Raw genomic sequence first — 17,141 nt, 5'->3', positions numbered from 1 at the left:
GGTGGGGTTAAGAGCAGGCTGGACAGAGGAAGCCGAGAGCCCAGGTAGGAGGCTAGTGCAGTCGTCCAGGGAAGACATGAAAGTGTCTGGACTGGGTGGTAATAGAGAAATCGTAGAGAAGTGGACTGATCAGGTTGTGTTCTGGAATTGTAGCCGCCGGGCCGGGCCGATGAGATGAGTGAGGGATGAGGGGAAAAGGCATCGAGGGTGAGTCTTAGATTCTTGCCTGGAAAACTTGGGTGGATGAGAGGACCATTTTCTGAGATGCAGAAGACTGAGGGAATAACCGATGCAGGATGAGGGAAGGTCAAGGGCTCACGTGTAGCTGTTTGAGTATATGATGTCCCCTGGAGCTCAGGCTCTCATTAGAGCCTAACACGAGGCTCTAGATTCTCCACATCTTAGCATAACTGGTAGGTACTGGTGGTGTGCAGAGTGCATGCTGTCTGGGTAGCGCCTAGAGCAGCGGTCCCCAACCTATTTGGCACCCGGGACCGGTTTCGTGGAAGACAATTTTTCCACAGAAGGGGGGCGATATGGTTCAGGTGCTAATGCAAGTGATGGGGAGTGGCAGATGAAGCTTTGCTCGCTCGCCTGCCGCTCACGTCTTGCTGTATGGCCCAGTTCCTAACAGGCCGCGGACCACTACCGGTCTGCCTCCTGGGGCTTGGGGCCCCCTGGGCTAGAAAACATGTATGCTGTCTATAGCAGACCGATCTGGGTTAGGGGCCCCGCTCTGCCCCCTTGCTCGCCCTGTAACTTGGACATTATGCTGGGACTGCCCAGCTTCCAGCTTCCACCTCACGGTGTTAGAATTAAACGAGATCACATATCCATGGCACCTGGAATGTGGAAGAACGAAAACATTCACTCTTGCAAGTCCCAGGCACTAGGTGGCATTTCTCCCAAGGTTAGCACCTTTTCCTCTCACCCACATTTTCAAAGTCACTCCAGAACAGCCTGGTTGAGGTGGCCCAGAGCCCCGAGAGGTGGTTCCCTCTCTCCTCCCTCGGCCTTTCCTTCCCCAGGCTCAAAGAAACAGAATGGAGAACAGCAGGTGGGTTGATTCATAGACTTTTATCAGCTTTTACTCCACCGGGAGGTTTCTGCAATGACAACCGAGCCTGTACAGTACACACGTTTCACTCTGGTAAAGCTGTGGGGCACAGGAAGGCGTCCGGGAGGCCCCTGGGCGGCAGCAGGGCAGGCGTCAAGGCTAGGGGCGGGCAGCAGCCGAGACTGGACCAGTGGGCCCCAGGGTTTGGGGAGGATGGTGAGAGCTGGACTGACAAGGCTGCTGAGAGGGGTCGGGAGGAAGCGCGGCTGCAGGGGGAGGAGGGCACATCAGCAGGAGCAGGGAGGAGTAGATAGACAGAGGTCCTTGTCTGTAAGGGATGGAGGGGGTGGGACACAGCACCTGTGAACGTGCTGGGGGTGGGGAGTCTACAGACATTTTTTGGGGGCAGGAGCAAGACAGACCGCTGTATAAAAGGGACTGTACAACATAACCTATGATACACTGTTTACATATGATACAAGGCTCTTTCCCTCTTTGAGTTTTAAAAAATAAATTTACAATTCCCGAGCTTTTGGTAAAAAATATATACACTCTCAGAATAGGAACGGCAGCTGCTTTGGCTGCTTTGGCTGCTGCCTCTTCAGAAGGGAAAGAGGTGGTGCCAGAAAGGAGGGTGAGGCTGCACCAGGAAACCTCACACCGTAGCTGCCGGGAGCCCTGCACCCCTCAGCCCTGGAGGCCCGTGATGGGAGACGGAGGGGAGACAGAGAGGTAATAAAGGCATCGCCAGAGCCCAGTTTTGCCTTTCCAGTCTCTGTCATTTCCTTCCCCACGCTGGGGGGCTGCCTGCCCCAGGTACAGGGGTCCCCCCCACCCCAGCTTGGATGGGAAGGACCAAGGGGGAGTCAAGACAGGGAGGAGGATGAGACCATGTGTTGGTATCCCACAGAAGAGCCAGAAGGGAGGTGACAACTCCCTGCTCAGCAGTGAGACACCCCAACAGCAGGAGTATGGACAGCAGGCACCCCAACCCTGACACTGCCACACCTCACCCCCCTGCAATGCAGACGGAGGGTCCAATAGGCAGCTTAGGCCGGTGTTTCCCTGAGCATCTTCTACCCTCTCATGGGAGCCCACCCAGGGACCTTTGGGAGGCCTGAGGGGGGGAAATCCTAAGGGCTGATGGGTAACCCTCCCGTCTGCTGCTGCACCTTGCCCTCCCGAGCAGCTTTACCCAAAGGCCTGGACATGCAGGGCAGCAGAGGAGCTGGGCAGGGAGCGGTGGGGCGGGGAAAGCACCCCACACCGTCCCAGGGGCAGAGTAGACAAGGGTAGCACCAAACAGAAGGACCCCCTCCCCGGCACACACAACACCCTCCCTCAACTACCAGATGCACTCCTGCTCCTTCAAAGGGGGCGCACACACACGCACGCGTACACCCGCACAGACACAAGGTAAATATAATATTCGGGGGTCCATCTAGGGGTCCCAGCCCTGACCATGGAGAAGCCTGGCAGGTGGTGGAGAGGAAGGACACCAATCCCTCCCGTAACTCCGCTCTGCGAGATGGGAAGGGGGGCAGCTTTCCTGTCTGCTTGGGAAGAGGAGGCTGGGAGCTCCATCTCCGGAATAGACCTCTATGGGAGGGGCTGGGGAAGGAGCTCTCCGCCCCCTTTCCCTGGGAGGGCAGGCACCAGCAGAGTGTGGTTTGGGCTTGAAGGAGCAAGGCGGAGAGGACTTCAGCAGGATGAACAGGCTTATGAGTCCAGGGCTAAGTCCACCCAACTCTTTCCTGCTCCCGGGGACAGAGGTCAGATGTGGGTTGGGACGTCGTGCAAAGTGCTTGAGTGCCAGGTGCCCGAGGACCTTGGTGAAGGGCCAGCCAGAGCCTCCGTTCTCACTGACTGTTGGCCTCCAGCTTGTAGGAGAGCTCGAAAAGGAGGTTCTGGTTGTCGATGACCTGGAACTGGCGCACGTAGGCCTTGGTCTGCAGGTGATGCGGGGAGGCCTCCATATCAAGGCCTGGGGGTGTGAGGACAGGGAGGCGGTCAGGGTGCTGGCCACCCTTCTTCCCCTACACACATACCAGCCAGAGGAGAAGGGTGTGGATTGGGACAGATGTTGGGCAGGAGGGCCCCCGGGCAGGCCAAGGAGAGAATGGAGAAATGACACATTTAAGGAAATAAACATTCAAGTGGGGACTTCTCCCAGGAACCCTCCCGGCTCAGTCAAAGCTCTACCTGCAACGCTCTCAAAACGCCTCGGGTTACTCACAAAGGGGCCGGCTCCGGTATTTGCGGACGGTCCTCACTTTTTCGGCCACTGAATGCTGGGAGATGACAAGGAATGAGTCCTGAAAAGGGCACAGAAAGATGCTCCCCCTTCTAATGCTCTCCCTCCTCCAATCTCCAATTCTCTTGGTTTAACTCCCTCCAGTCCCCAGCTCTGGAGGGTCTCTAAAGGACCAAAGAAGGGGTACAATAGGGTGCCAGGTGAGGGGGAGGCAGAGTTGCCTCCCCACCCCGAGCTGCCTGTCAGTTTTGCCACCCGTGGGCAGGTTGTCACAGTGACACCCCCAGGGAGACAGTCAGGAGTCTTTCAGGCAAGCTGGGCGCCATGAGGAAGGCTGTCGCCTTTAGGGGGGATGCCAGGAGAGGGCGAGGGTGCCAGCCCTCCCCCACTCATGGGACTGAGGTTGGCAGTGCCACTCACCAGCTTCTCAATGTTCACCAAACCATCTACAAGGGTCTTACTCCCCTCGTGCAGGAAAGTCAGGTCTAGGGATGGGGAGAGAAGCAAATGGGTAAGAGAGGAGGTCCAAAGGGGCCCTCCCCTCCCCCCAACCGTACTCAATCTGGGGGCGCTCCTCTCTAGGTGGGCACACACAGAGCTGAGTTCAGAGGGGACGGAGGGTCAGAATGGGGCATGGAGAGTGTGGAGAGAAGAACGTAGCTTGGAAGTGACTCTCACCTTTGAGGATCAGAGGCACGAAAGGAATCACAGGGGGTTTCATCTTGGAGATCACTTCTCGGTAGCTTTTGTGGTTCCTGCAGGGGTCCTAGCATTCCATAGAAGAGGGATAAAGGGACAGACAGGCCCAGTGTACCCCAAAGTCAGGCCCCACTCCCTCCCTCAGCCCCTACCCTAGAAATATCTCCAATCAGATAGGGGCGTGTTTGGGTGTCTTGCTTGGGGCTCAACTGCTCTCCCCTCTCCTCCAGGGATAACAGAGCAGCAATCCTCCCATCTTCCCTCCCAGCGTGGTGGGCAAGGGCGGGTAGGGGTGGGGGGACCCAGGCACTAAAAACCTTGAAAGGGAAGCTTGAGGTAGAAGGTTTATGGGCACAGAAATTCTCTGGGGTGCCAGTCCAGGGGCAGATAAAAGAGCCAAACCCACTCACTGTCAGGTTCTCAAATTTGCGGAACAAGTTCTTGAATTTCCCTGGCAGCTTCTGCAGTTTGAAGGAAGAAGAGATGTCAGAGTCTGGAGCTCCTTGGGTTTCATGGGCTCTCCTGACTAATCCCCAGGTGTTAGAGGGGGAAAGGGCCTGAGTGTCTCCCAGGAGGCTGGGAAGCTGGCCGCCGGTAAAGTAAAACCAGCCCTGGGCTAGGTCTGGGGAGCTTGAAGCAGCCCAGAGGAATGAGTTATTCTGGGGAAATGGAGGCCTCTGCAGATGCACGTGCCACGTACAAGGCCTCACTGGGTGCTGTCTGAAATCCAAGAGCCAAGGCCGCGACCTGGCCAGGACTGCTCCCTCCCACCCCACCCCCACCCCCCGGGGTATCCGCCTCTGCTAATCTGCCCTGGGACCGGGTCCCTCAGCCCTGCTGTGTGCCCCGGGGCTGTATTTGCCAGAAGAGGGCGCCTCCTTCCAATCGGCACAAAAGCTCCCTAGAGGCGAGCAGCGGTCCCGGGAGGCCGCTTTGGGGTGAGCCCGGGATGTCAAGGCTGAGGGTGGAGGCCAAGACCCCCGAGGTGGGCCAGCACAGGTGGGAGGAGAGGAAAGGGAAGAGGTCTCATCACCTCCCAGGTGAGCCTCAGGCGGCTGACCGCGGCGTTGTCCAGCCCCATGACCACGGCGAAGAAGGACAGCAGGTCCTGGTTCTGCTTGCAGCTGCGGGGGCGGGAGGCGGGGTCAGCGGGGGGGCGGGCGGCCGTGGCCTCCCCCTCCGCGGCCGCCGCACTCACATGGCCGCGATCTTGATGAACTTCTTGAGCAGCTGCGCGCGCTTGCCCGGGGCCTCGCAGAGCAGCACCTCGGTGGCCACCCAGTGCGTGACCTCGCTGCAGCGCTGCAGCAGCAGCTCCAGGTTGGCCGTTTCCCGGCGGCCGCGCTCCCCGTGGAACACGTAGTCCACGAACTCCAGCTGCACCCGCGGTGGCAGGAGGGGCCGCCAGGGCGTGGGGAGTGCGGGTGGGAAGAGGGCAGTGCGTGCGAGGCGGTGAGCAGAGTAAGGCAGGAGGGCGGGGGCGGGAGGGGTGGAAAATAGAAAAAAACCGGGACAGGACAGGATGCAACAGAGAGGGGGGAGAAAAGACAACCAACATTAATAATGCTCTACAATCTACTGAACACTTACCCGGTGCCAGGCGCTTGAACCATCTGATCGACATTATTGTCCTTGCCTTATTTTCTTTAATAGTGAATATTTTACAAATTCTAACCGTGGGTCGGGTTCTGTGTAAGCAGCACGTGGATCCTGAACCAACCCGGGAGGGGGGCGGGTAGAGCGGGGTGTTTCCTCTCTCTTTGCTTTTTTTTTTTTTTTTTTTAAGATAAAGGGAACAAAGGCTTAGAGAGGTTCTGGCGGCACACTGCCCCAGGGCATGCTGCAAGGGAGCATCCTCACCAGAACTTTCAGCCCAGACGCTGCCTCCCTCCAGACCCCCAGCCCAGCTCCAGCCTCAATCCCCACCTCGTGCACACAGCGGAACAGCTCCCAGTGGAAGGCAGTAAGGTTGTTGGCGACGTCCTCAGGCTCCCCTCGGTGGATCTCTGTGTCTCCAGGGGAGACCTGGATCTCCTCGGGGAGGGGCACCTGGTGGCAGGCAGGGACATGGGCTGGGCTTCTCAATTTCTGCTCCCGGCCCCTCTCAGCCTTCCCTCTCAGCCAAGGCTTGTGAAGGAGTTCTTACCAGGGCCTCATAGCTGTCTCGGGTACAGGCAAACAGGTGGCTGTTGATGCCCAGCGTGGTGAAGACACAGTCTTCGGTCGGCTGGAGAAGGACCTTCTCTGCAGGAGAACGAGCTGCCCTGCCTCAGCCCCGGCCCCTGCACCCTCACACACCCCAGCCACCACCGCCGTCCCCTCCAGAAACTCCTCATCCCGCACAGACATGTTCTAGACTAACAGGACTCATATCATCACCAGTTTATGCCATATTTATCTGACATTTTTCAAAAAATGAGTTCTCTTGCATTTATAACCTCCTTTGGCTCCCAACCTTCTTTATAGCTCTTCTCTTAGTCTATCATCCCTGTGACACTGGGAAAGCAGGAATTTTTTTTTCTGAATTAGAGGAAAATAAGGCTATGACTACATTGCAGGGTTTTTGCCTTCCTACCGGGATTGGAGGCCCACCCTGTGTCTTTGGCCTCATAAACGTAGCATCCTTAGATGCTCGTGGAAGTTAAAGGACAAGATCCCAATGTGAGTAAGAGGCAGGCCCCCAGAGCAGCATGCAAGTGTCCTGGACCACTGCTTGCCCAACTTTAATGTGCATAGGAATCACCCGGGGATCTTGTTAAAACGCACATTCTGATTCTGCAGGTCTGGAGTGGGGCCTGAGATACTGCATTTTTAGCAAGCTCCCAGGTGATGCTCATGTGTCTGGTCCCAGGACCACACTTGGAGTAGCAGCCAGGGCCTAGAATTCAGCCTTTACTCCTGCCCCAAGGCACTGGGCTTGTGAGTTTCTTTTCTTGTGCCCCCCCACCCCCCGCCACCAGCCCAGCTCTTTCTGACCCTCACCTCCTGAGGAGGCCACAGCTACCAGGATGAGGGAATCCTCACGCCCCGCAGGCTCCTCTGAATACTGCAATTTCTCCGTCACAGAGCCCAGAATGTCCTGCACAGATGCTGAGAGGCGGCTGCGTATGGTCACGTAGGAGTGGTCAGGCATGTAGACCCGGCAGAAGACTGGATAGAGACCGGGAGGTGGCTTGTCACCAGTGGGCAGAACGGCAGCATCAGCACAGTTCCCTCCTGGGCACCTCTGTTCCCCACTCCACCCCAACCTGAAATTGGTTGGCCTCTGAAAAAGATGCTGTGAAAAGGACTGGTGCTATGACACAAGGAGACTCCACAGAGGGTGCCCGAGATCCGGAGACCCCTCAGGGCCCCCGGAGCCACTAAGGAAGCCCTACCCCTCCTACGGTCCACACTCACTCTCATCGGAACCCCGGAAGGCCACGCGGGTCTGCAGACAGGAGTCTATCCGACGGAAGTGGCGGAAGAGTGGCTTCACCTGCTTGCTGGGCAGCTGGCTCTCGTCCGGGATCCTGGTGTGGACACAGCTGGGCATCAGGAAGCCCTGCCAGGCATACTGCATGCAAGGCAGGCAACATCAATCAGGGATATCAGAACTGGTCAAGGATGCCCCGGCATCAGGTTCAGAGAGTGGTGAAGGGGGTAAGAAGAGAGGACAACGGCCAGCATGGGACAACTGTCTGAATGACCCAAATCAAATGCCACCTCTTCCATGAATCCTTCTCTATCCATCCCACCCACTAGGAGAGGTCACCATTTTGTCTTAATAGCTGTAGGACATTGGGCTAATATTTGTTTATGTTCATGTCTTATCTCTTTTACAAGATTGAGAGCTGACTGAATTTTATTTTCATCCTACAGGTCTAGCACACTGCCTGGCACATGGTAGGTGTAGGTCATCAGCTGTTTGCTGAATTTTGCCAACAAGAACTTCACAGTCTGGGGGACTTCCCCGGTGGTGCAGTGGTTAAGAATCCGCCTGCCAGTGCAGGGGACACGGTTCAAGCCCTGGTCCGGGAAGATCTCACATGCCACAGAGCAACTAAGCCTGTGCTCCACAACTACTGAGGCTGCGCTCTAGAGCCTACGAGCCACAACTACTGAGCCCGTGTGCCACAACTACTGAAGCCCACACGCCTAGAGCCTATGCTCCGCAACGAGAGAAGCCACTGCAATGAGAGGCCCATGCACCACAAGGAAGAGCAGCCCCCGCTCGCTGCAACTAGAGAAAGCCTGCGCGCAGCAACAAAGACGCAACGCAGCCGAAAATAAAATAAATTAAAAAAAAAAAGAACTTCACAGTCTGGGAGGGAGACAGACGGGCATACAGCTACATCTAACACGAGGCAGGAGGTGTTAGGTGATATAATAAAGGTACGAGAACAGTTATGTTGGTATAAGGGAGGGACAGCTACTGCTAAAAGATGCCTTCACTGAGAGGATGACATTTGACCTGGACCTTGAAGGACAACAAGGAAGAGAAGGGGGTGGGAGGAGGGCACGCTGGGGTGAACCACATAAGTGACAGCAGGAAGCTGGGAACACAAAGGTGTTCATGGAATGGTGGGGTGTATAGGGAGTGTCACGGGTGAAGGGGGATGTGGGAGATGAGATGGGAAGGATGACCAGAAGGCAGAAAGAGGGTCTAGGATGTTGCAACTTCATCTTATAGGCAATGGTGGGCCGTGGATATTTTTGGAACAGAAGCACAATGTTGTCAAGTTTGAAAGATCTCTCTGGGGTCAGCATAAGAAAGACACAAAGCCATAAGCTGAAGCCCTGGATGGGAGGCTGTGGCGATAATCCAGGTGAGAGATAATGACACCTAAATGAGGGTTACGATGGTGGGATGGAGCAGAGAGAAACTGAAAGGGCTGAAAAGATGGAGGGATGGATGCGGTAGTGTCCTGAAGCCAGCTCACATTGGTTCATGAGAGCAGATTGTTAAATTTTGGGGAGTTTTGCCAACTGGTTTTAAACATAGCCATTCAAAAATTAATTATACATATATATGTAAACTTACATATATATAAAACATATAATTATATATAAACATATATATATGTGTGTATATATATATATATATATATATATACACATATATATATGTTTTATAAACTTACAGCCAAATTATTACCAAAAAAGTAGTTTCCTAATTGTTTCACTACCTTTTACTCTTATCTATGCTCTTCAGGTTAGTTACGTCTGTTGGATTTATATGGTGAAGATAGTACCTAATGGCCTGCTACTGCACATCTCTTCCCAACTTCACATTCAGTGATGTCATACTGGTAGCTTGGAATCAACCACAGTGAGAGAATTTACACCATGGGAATCAGCAAAAGCTATAAACCAGGGCTCTTTTTCCTGACGTGCTGGCTGTTCAATATTTATCAGTACACCATTGGATTGACAAATAAATGGATGGGAGAATGGACCCCAAAAATGACTGGAGACAGTGCTTTGTGCTACTCTCCAGTAAGAGAAAGGGCATGAAATAAAAGCATCTTGAGCCCAAAGACTAGAGGCACCCAGCCCTGTAACAGAGGAACAAGGGGGACTTCTTTCCTGTCCCCTCCCCCAGCCTATTCCCCTCACTTTAGCTCCACTGTTTCCACAAGCTGGTGCAGCCTCAGTGTGTCCTCTCGGAGGTCCTGGTAAAGGGACTCATCCTTCATAATCAGCAGGTACAGATCCTGCAGAGATGAGGAGAGAGAAGGTGAGGGCAGGGGTCTCAAGCATCACTCTCTGCAAGGGCGGGGCAGGGTCTCCATGCCTTCGAGCACAGAAGAACCATACATGCTAAGGCTCACTGGCAATCATTTCCTTCCAGGTACCCAGCTTGAGAAGTATGGTTCCTTCAAAGGGGGCCCCCTTCCAGAGCACACAGCCTGCTCACCCACCTTCTCATCCCAGGCCCACCTTGATGATGCGGCCAGCCCCCTCTTCCTCCTGCAGCAGCCCCTGGTAGGTGTCCAAGAAATGAAGGAGCATGGCTAGACAGGCCTGCTTCCGGCCAAGCCCCTCGGGGCCCTCCATGCCTCCTGCCCAAACAAAGCTGACCCCTAAGTTAAGAAAAAGCCCTGGGCAGGCAGACCTGAGGACACTGGGAAGGGGTATGGGAGGCAATGGGAGGCAAGGCTACCCCTAAAAATTCTCTAGGCTTGGGGCCATGGAGAAAGGGGCTCCAAGGGCCCTTGGAACCAAGACCACCTCATGCCCCAGCCCAGGTTTTTGCCAGAGTAGGTAGGGATGGCACCCACTTGACCACATCCAGCTCCTGCTCCTGCCTGTTTGAATTTCACCTGAGAAAATTCACTAGAAGCTACTCTGCCTGGACCCACCCGACCCCTGATCAGCCCACAGCCTGCAGCTTACAGCAGGCTGATAAAGGCCAATAGTGCTAACCACAAGCCTGACCATACTTCAGTGTAAGGCCTGGTGTTTCTAAGAGAGCCTATGATATTCTACTCACTGGCCTGACATTGACAATTAGGTCCTAGAATAACTTGGTGAGAGGCCCTACGAATAGCCCAGCCAGTGGCTGGTCTCTAGTAGACCCTACTAAAGCACGGCCATGACCTGATGTTTACATCAGACCCTGTAATAACTCACTGGGCAACCAGATGTTTGGAGCAATAATTCAGTGGGGAGAGAGGCACTCTTAATAGAGTAATAACACCTTACATCTATACAGGGCTCTGCAGTCTCCAGAGCACTCCCACATCTGCTGTCAGAATGGTCTCCACAGCAGCCCCATAGAGAGGCAGGGCAGGTGCTATTTACCCCCATTTTACAGAAGAGGAAACTGAGGCCCCAGGAGGTTAGGTGAGCTACCCAAGGTCACACAGCTGGTGAGTGAAAAACCTGGAATTGAAACCCAGGTGTGTTTCCTAGGGAAGAGCTTAGACCCTCACATCACATGTGGGGTGAGGCGGGGTGGCTCCCTCCTGACCCCTTTTGCAAGCTCCACAAAAGGATATTACTGGTGTAGCTCCTGCAGGAACTTCTCCGTGGGAAGGAAGAGAGAATGGGTGAGGACGATGTCATCCAGCAGGATATCTGTAGAGAGCAATTGCCACCACTGATGTCGGGAGGGCACTTCCAGGGCCCAGTGTGACACTCACCACCCCCTCTCTTGCCTCTGAGGGCAAATTCTCTTTAGCCAGGCTGGAGCCCCAGCCACCTGCCCAGTCACGCTCTGCACACACACGCGCGCACACACACACATGTGAAGGTTCTGGGCAGCCGCTGCGGGGGTGGGGTTGGCAGCTGCCAAGGCGGCTGGAGAGAAGGAGGGGGCATGCTTGCATGGCCACGCCCACTTGTCTCCAGTGTGTGTGGGAAGCTGGTCAGTTAATACACCAAGCTTGAGATCTGCCTGAAAAAAAGAGGAAGAGGTAGCCCCCAGAAGTGTCTCTAGACAAAGAGAACTTTTAAGCACAGAGGTTAGGGTCGGCGTGTGTGTGTGTGTGTGTGTGTGTGTGTGTGTGTGTGTGTGTGTGTGTGTGTGTGTGTCCCTCCGCCCCTCCTCACTCCCTACCTAACAGATTTGAGTTCCAACTAGGCAGGTGAGAACCAGCCCCATTCAAAGGGAGAGGGAGCGACTGCCATCTCTTTGATCCCAAAGCCTTGAAACAGAAAGCCTGTGTCCTCCGGATGCCCAGGGATGGAAGAGTTAATGATGGAAGGGTGGAGGGGAGTGGTTCCTCACACCACCCTTTCCCCCTCCACACCCCCATCTGGGCCTGGCTCAGCCAGTCAGCCAGGTACAAGGTCGCCCTGACTTGCAGCCAGCCCTGGGGTGGGGCAGGGCAGCCTGGCACACACAGACAGGCAGGGTTCAGGGAGGGACCCAGGTGTCCTCACCAGGACAGGTTAGGGCCAGGTCCCCAGGTACTGCCCCAGGGCAAAACCAAGGCTTCTGATGACCCCCGGGTCACCACCCCCTGGCCTCCAATTCCAGCCATGAAGGTGGAGCAGGAGAATCAACACAAGATCCTCTACTTCAACTACTTCATTTCACAAATGAGAAACTGAGGCCCAGAGCTGGGAGGGACTTGCCTGGAGCTGGAGTAAGAACCCAGACTCCTGAGTCTGTGTTCTTTTCTCACCATGCCTGAGGCGAGCAGAGCGTCAGAGTACAGTGGGCAGGTGGGGCTGCTTAGACGTTTGAGAGCCTTTGACTAGTTTCGGGTACCTTCTCTAAGTCCCCTCCTCCCACACGCCCTGGGAGGGAACCGAGATGGCTTAAGAACATTGGTTATATTGGAGAATATCAGAGTGGCAGGTTAAGCTGATTCTCATTCACTCTGGGACTGGTTTGGGGTTCCCCAAAGCAGTTACTCTGGGGATCCAGCCTGCCAGTCCAGATAATACGGTGACAATCAGTTCAAGAGTCCTTCCCCAGGGGAGACTGAGCAGCGTCTGTGGCACCAGGCCCCTGCGGAAGGGGAAAGACAGTTTTTCCCTTTTCCTCTCTGCCCAGTTTTTAAAGTGAGTCTGAGCCCCCCAGCCCTGACCCTCAGCTCCAGGGATGGGGACGAGGAATAGGGATGCCCAAAATCTTTCCTCTACACTTTATCTCACAGGAGAGCTAAACAGAGCAAAGGAAGAGGAACGTGGGGGCAGAGTGGGGGAGATGCTGTTATGGGGGCTACAGTTTGGCGTCTGTCTCTTCCAAGGCAGGCTCTGGTCCAATGTACAGCCTCCCCAGGGAATGTGTCATAGAGACATAGGGTGTGTGGTGTAGGCGGGAAGTTATGGTTAAGAGAGCTGTGTGTGTCTGATATTTTTCTAATTAAATCCAAAAGGTGTCAGCTCCCCAGGGCAACTACAACCTGAGCCAAGGAGAGTACCTGGGTGCTGAGAAAAATCTAGGGGAGTGGAGCCCCATTCCACACATCTGGGTTAGGACTCCCTGCAAAGGTCTGGGAGCAAAGCATGAAACCCCATCTTTAGGCCCTCAACCAGGGCTCCCAATCCTCAGACCCTGCTGGGCTTAGTGAAATGCCCAGAGCTAGCCCTAAAGACCCTCCGGTCTTCTACCTCAGCCACTAACCAGCAATCTGAGGCCTCAGTTTCCTCAAAATCCCCTTAGTAGGGGTGCTGGTGGGGAGTGGCAAAATAGCATCATCATTCAGGGAATAAGCTTCTCAGGGTGTGGTTATTTTTTAAAGAGGCCATGTGCTGAGGCCTGCCACCGGAAGGGTGGGAGTCGGAGAGGTTCAGACCCCCCGGGATGCTGCAGGGCCCTGATGTCTGCCTAGCTGCCTCTCCCCCAACAAATATCTTCTGAGTCAGCCCCCAACTAGAATACCTCCCTCCCCCCAAGCTGCTAAGGACAATGCATCCCTTTGCCAGAGCCCAAAAGGCAGCTTGGGCCGTGTGCCTGTCTGGCACTGCCCCACTGAGTGGGCCAGCCCTCTGCTCTGGGGCTTCTAAACGGAATCGGGGACTCCTGGAAGGTCTTTTGGGGCTTGGCCACCTCTAGGGGGCTGCACTGACTGGTCTGGGCAGCTTCCATCTTAGTGTGTCAGGCCCTAATTTTGGGCCACAGAAGGAGGTAGTCAGCATCAGGGACCCATGAGGGTCTAGATGAAATGTCCAGGTGAGAGGAAGGGTGGCTTAAGGAGAGAAAGGGGTTCAGCTTCTTCTGCAGCCGTGGGTGAGGCCGCTACAGGGAGGAAGGTGGCACTGCCACTTCTCTGCTGCAGAAAGGTCTGTTCCTCCCATAGGCCCCCAGCTGACCACTCAACACCCGCCCCCCACGCCGAGGCTCGGCATAGGGCAACCCCCACCCACCGTCCAAGGGCAAAGGAAGAGGAACCAGGTGGCAACCCCCTACTCCGGGATAGATGAGCCAGCCACCCCTTACCTGAGGCGGCGCTGTCCCTGGTGGCCCCTCCGGCCAGCCGCTCCAGAACCCGGTTCAGAAGATGCTCCGGCCGCTCGGGGGCGCCCAGGGGGGCCCAGGGTGGGGAAGTCAGAGGCTCGCCCGGGGACAGCTCGTCTGAGGAGTATGAGGAAGGGGAGCGCAGGGGCCCCCCTCCCCCGAGAGGCCCGGGCCCCGGCACCTCCTCCAGCTGCAGCCAACAGGGCCCCCCGCTGCCGAGATCCTCCGCGACCCCCGCCGGCTCTCCTCCGTCCTCCTCTGGGGGCGGCTCCAGACCCGGCTCGGCGAGGGGCTCCCGGAGGAAAGCTGGGAGCAGCAGGCGAGACACGCTCTGACGCCGCTGCAGCGGCCGCGGTCCCCCGGCTAGACCGCCGCCCCCGCCAGGTCCCCCACCCCCTCCAGGCCCGCCGCAGCTCCCCGGACCCCCGCCGGGACCTCCCGCCACCGTTCGCCCCGCCAGCTGCGACGTCTGCTTCTTCAGAAATTTCTCCAGCGGCTTCATGCCCCCCCCCCGCCCCTCTGCTCGGGGCCGCCGGGGGACCCAGGTGTCCCAGGCACGGGCGGGGGGGGTGGGGACACGGTGCTCAGAGCCGGAGGGTCAGAGCAGAGGGCCGTGCCAGGCGCCGGACTGGGGGCCAGAGGTGCCCGAGGTTCGCTGGCCGGAGTCCAGTGGCCAGGGACCGGGGGAGGTACCAGAGGGAAGGAGTGCCCGCTCTTAGTGGCCCCCCATGCCGGCTGCAGCGCACGCGGCCCGAAGGGTGGTTAGGCTGCGGGGCCGGTGCCCAAGGCTCTGCGCTCCTGGGCCGGGCTGCGGCGGCAGAGGCAGCGGGCGGAGCGCAAGGCTGAGAGGACGCGGCGGCGGCGGCGGCGGCGGCGGCGGCGGCGGCGGCGCTCCCGGCCGGGAGGAAGGTGGCAGAACTGAGACCGCGCCCCCTCCTCCAGTCCCCGCCCAGTCCCCTCCCCTACCCTAAATAGACCCGCCCCCTGGGCCGCGCCAGGCTTCAACTTGGGGCTGACCGCGAGGGAAACAGTAAGGGCTGACCGGCATTGGGTTCAGAGCAGACGCAGACATTAAGGACAAGGGTGAGGGAGTAATTTACCAATGGAGAGGGGCTTCCTGGCTCGAGGCTTACGAGGACTCCTGGTATCATTGCAAAGAACCAGGATGAACCTTGACTCACCTACCTGTATTCAGGTGAGGCCTACGAAAATTGCTGATTGGGTGTCCATCACTCTCGATCTCGACTGTGTGCTCTGTTGCCATACTCACTGGAATATGTGGTCTTTATCTTGCTTCTGTAAGAAGGGATGGGAAGGCCTCGGGTGGATTGGCATTGGAACTGGGGGCGGTACCCATCTGCCCTTTCTGGTAGGGCACCATAGGTGGTGAGGGCCTGGCCTGTGAGAGGCAGGTACTGGCAGGCAGGTAGGAGCCAGGCAGGGAGCAGCAGGTTGTGGCAGGTCTAATTAGGATGAAGAGAAGAGACGGTAGGCAGGTGGAGGAGGAGACCAGGGGCACAAGGGCACCTGAGCCTACTGGCAGCAGGAGGAAGCAGAGCCCTGGAGATGGGTGACAAGCTCTAGAACTGCCAACCAACACCATCAGGCATAGAGATCCCCTCCAGAGGTGACATAACCATGGAGTGGGGAAAGTGGTACCGAATTTGCACTCCAAATAATCCTTATTCCTGATCCTATGCCCAGAGCATTCTGTCCCTAAGGGTACACTGTCCCAAGAGGAGGGGTATATAGAGACACGCACAGTATAAGCACATCAAGGTTAAGGTAACAAGGTGGGAGAGTGGCACCAGGCAACAGATGGGTCGAGGCTCCTTGGACAGTGCCCCACCTCTGTTTACTGTGCACAGACCAGGCAGGGACAGGAATGCTAAAGGCTGGGAGTGGTGGTAGAACTGAATAGGGTGTGTATTACACATGTGTTACTGTGTGTGCTTATCTGGTCCTATGTGTACAAGAGCATGTGTTTACAGAAATAAAGCTTTGCACACCCATCTGTTTGTGGATTTGCAATAAGGAACAGTAATAAAAAAGGAGAGAGAACAATTTTGGCTAAGAAGCTAGAATAAAGATCAAAGTATCAGTTTCCTGGACCCACTTTATTGGATACCCTAATATCCCTGGGGTTAAGAGGAGAAACTGGCTGGAGTGGCTTGGAGCTCCCCAGGCATTTTATGAACCAAGTAAGGAGAGGGGAGGGCTCCACTCCCAGCACATGCCACAGTTACCAGATTAAACTGGTTGCCTTGGTAACGTCCTCTCTGGGCAGGATTTGGGATTGTCGGCTAGGAAGGGGGAAGAATTGGGCAGTGTGGAGGGTGTAGGGGCTGCAAATAAAAGGGTCAAAGAGACTTCTGGAAACTGGAATGTGGGGAAACAAGACCTCAGCACCCTCCAACTACTCAAGGATGTCAGGCATAGACTAAGTTCAAGACCTTGAATCAGAGAGGAAAACCAGCATCGAGTTATGGTCCTCCTAGAACAGCAGTGGTTCTCACCCCAATTGCACACTGTAATCCAGGGAACTTTTCAAAAATATTGTTCCCTAGGCCACACCTCAAATCAATTAAATCAGATCTCTGAGGTAGGGCCAACGTTTACGGTATTTTTTAAAAGATCCCCAAGTGATTCATATAGCCAGGGTTGAAAATCACTGCTCTAGAGGGACAACCCAACCTAAGTGGGCTGCAGATGCTGGGAGACAACTTGGGGATTCTAAGTCCTTGGCTCTTCTGAGTCTCCCACAAAACCTGTGCGCCGACCTTGTGGGGAGGATTGTTGGCAGGGCATCTACACTCCATGAAGAAATAGAGGGAGAGAGGGTGGTATGATTAACACCTGTGAGGAAATGGAGGCAAAAAACTGTGAGAGCCCAGCCCATGGACTTCCGGAAGGGGATAGGGCAGGGCTACCTAAGGCTGATCCATCTGCCCCTTAACACTCGCCTTCTTTCTGCCCACTGAGAGGCAGGCTGGGAGGGCAGAGAACCTGGGGGCTTTGCTGAGCTTGAGTTTCTTCTTGCTGAGCTGGTTACCAGGGCAACAGAGAGAGCAATGGGATCTAACTGCAGGACTGGAGAATCCAGAGGCAGGGGTGAGGGGGAAATATCATGCTCATTCCTCCTGCCAGCAATGCACCCCCAAGGCTGGCTGGCATTCTTTGGATGACCCCAAGAGATCAGGCCCATAGTTACCCATCACTCCGCAGGGGAGAAGGTA

General features: G+C 55.8%; 1 protein-coding gene across 9 annotated transcripts; it reads right to left on the bottom strand.

The window, feature by feature from the left end:
- Window positions 1-1,062: 1,062 nt before the first annotated feature.
- Window positions 1,063-16,869, bottom strand: RAPGEFL1 (Rap guanine nucleotide exchange factor like 1). 9 transcript variants are annotated; one of them, XM_082441147.1, is made up of 16 exons: window positions 15,091-16,869; window positions 13,888-14,211; window positions 10,994-11,072; window positions 9,933-10,068; window positions 9,609-9,706; window positions 7,410-7,522; window positions 6,993-7,160; window positions 6,157-6,254; window positions 5,937-6,059; window positions 5,209-5,387; window positions 5,044-5,134; window positions 4,421-4,471; window positions 3,990-4,077; window positions 3,732-3,796; window positions 3,294-3,372; window positions 1,063-3,041 (listed from the first exon to the last, which is right to left on the bottom strand). In XM_082441147.1, exons 1-16 carry the CDS (start codon window positions 15,167-15,169, stop codon window positions 2,917-2,919), a joined length of 1,896 nt encoding a protein of 631 aa, XP_082297273.1. In that variant the 5' UTR covers window positions 15,170-16,869; the 3' UTR covers window positions 1,063-2,916. The 9 variants fall into 9 exon arrangements, with proteins under 9 accessions (XP_082297273.1, XP_082297274.1, XP_082297271.1 ...); XM_082441148.1 differs by lacking the exon at window positions 15,091-16,869 and having other exon boundaries at window positions 1,063-1,385; window positions 3,260-3,372; window positions 13,888-14,816; XM_082441145.1 differs by lacking the exon at window positions 15,091-16,869 and having other exon boundaries at window positions 1,063-1,385; window positions 13,888-14,816.
- Window positions 16,870-17,141: the final 272 nt, after the last annotated feature.

Source organism: Balaenoptera physalus (genome assembly GCF_965194825.1).
Source record: "Balaenoptera physalus genome assembly, chromosome: 20".
NCBI lineage: Eukaryota > Metazoa > Chordata > Mammalia > Artiodactyla > Balaenopteridae > Balaenoptera > Balaenoptera physalus.
Note: the sequence above shows the minus strand (reverse complement) of the source record. Positions and strands in the feature narration are given on the sequence as shown.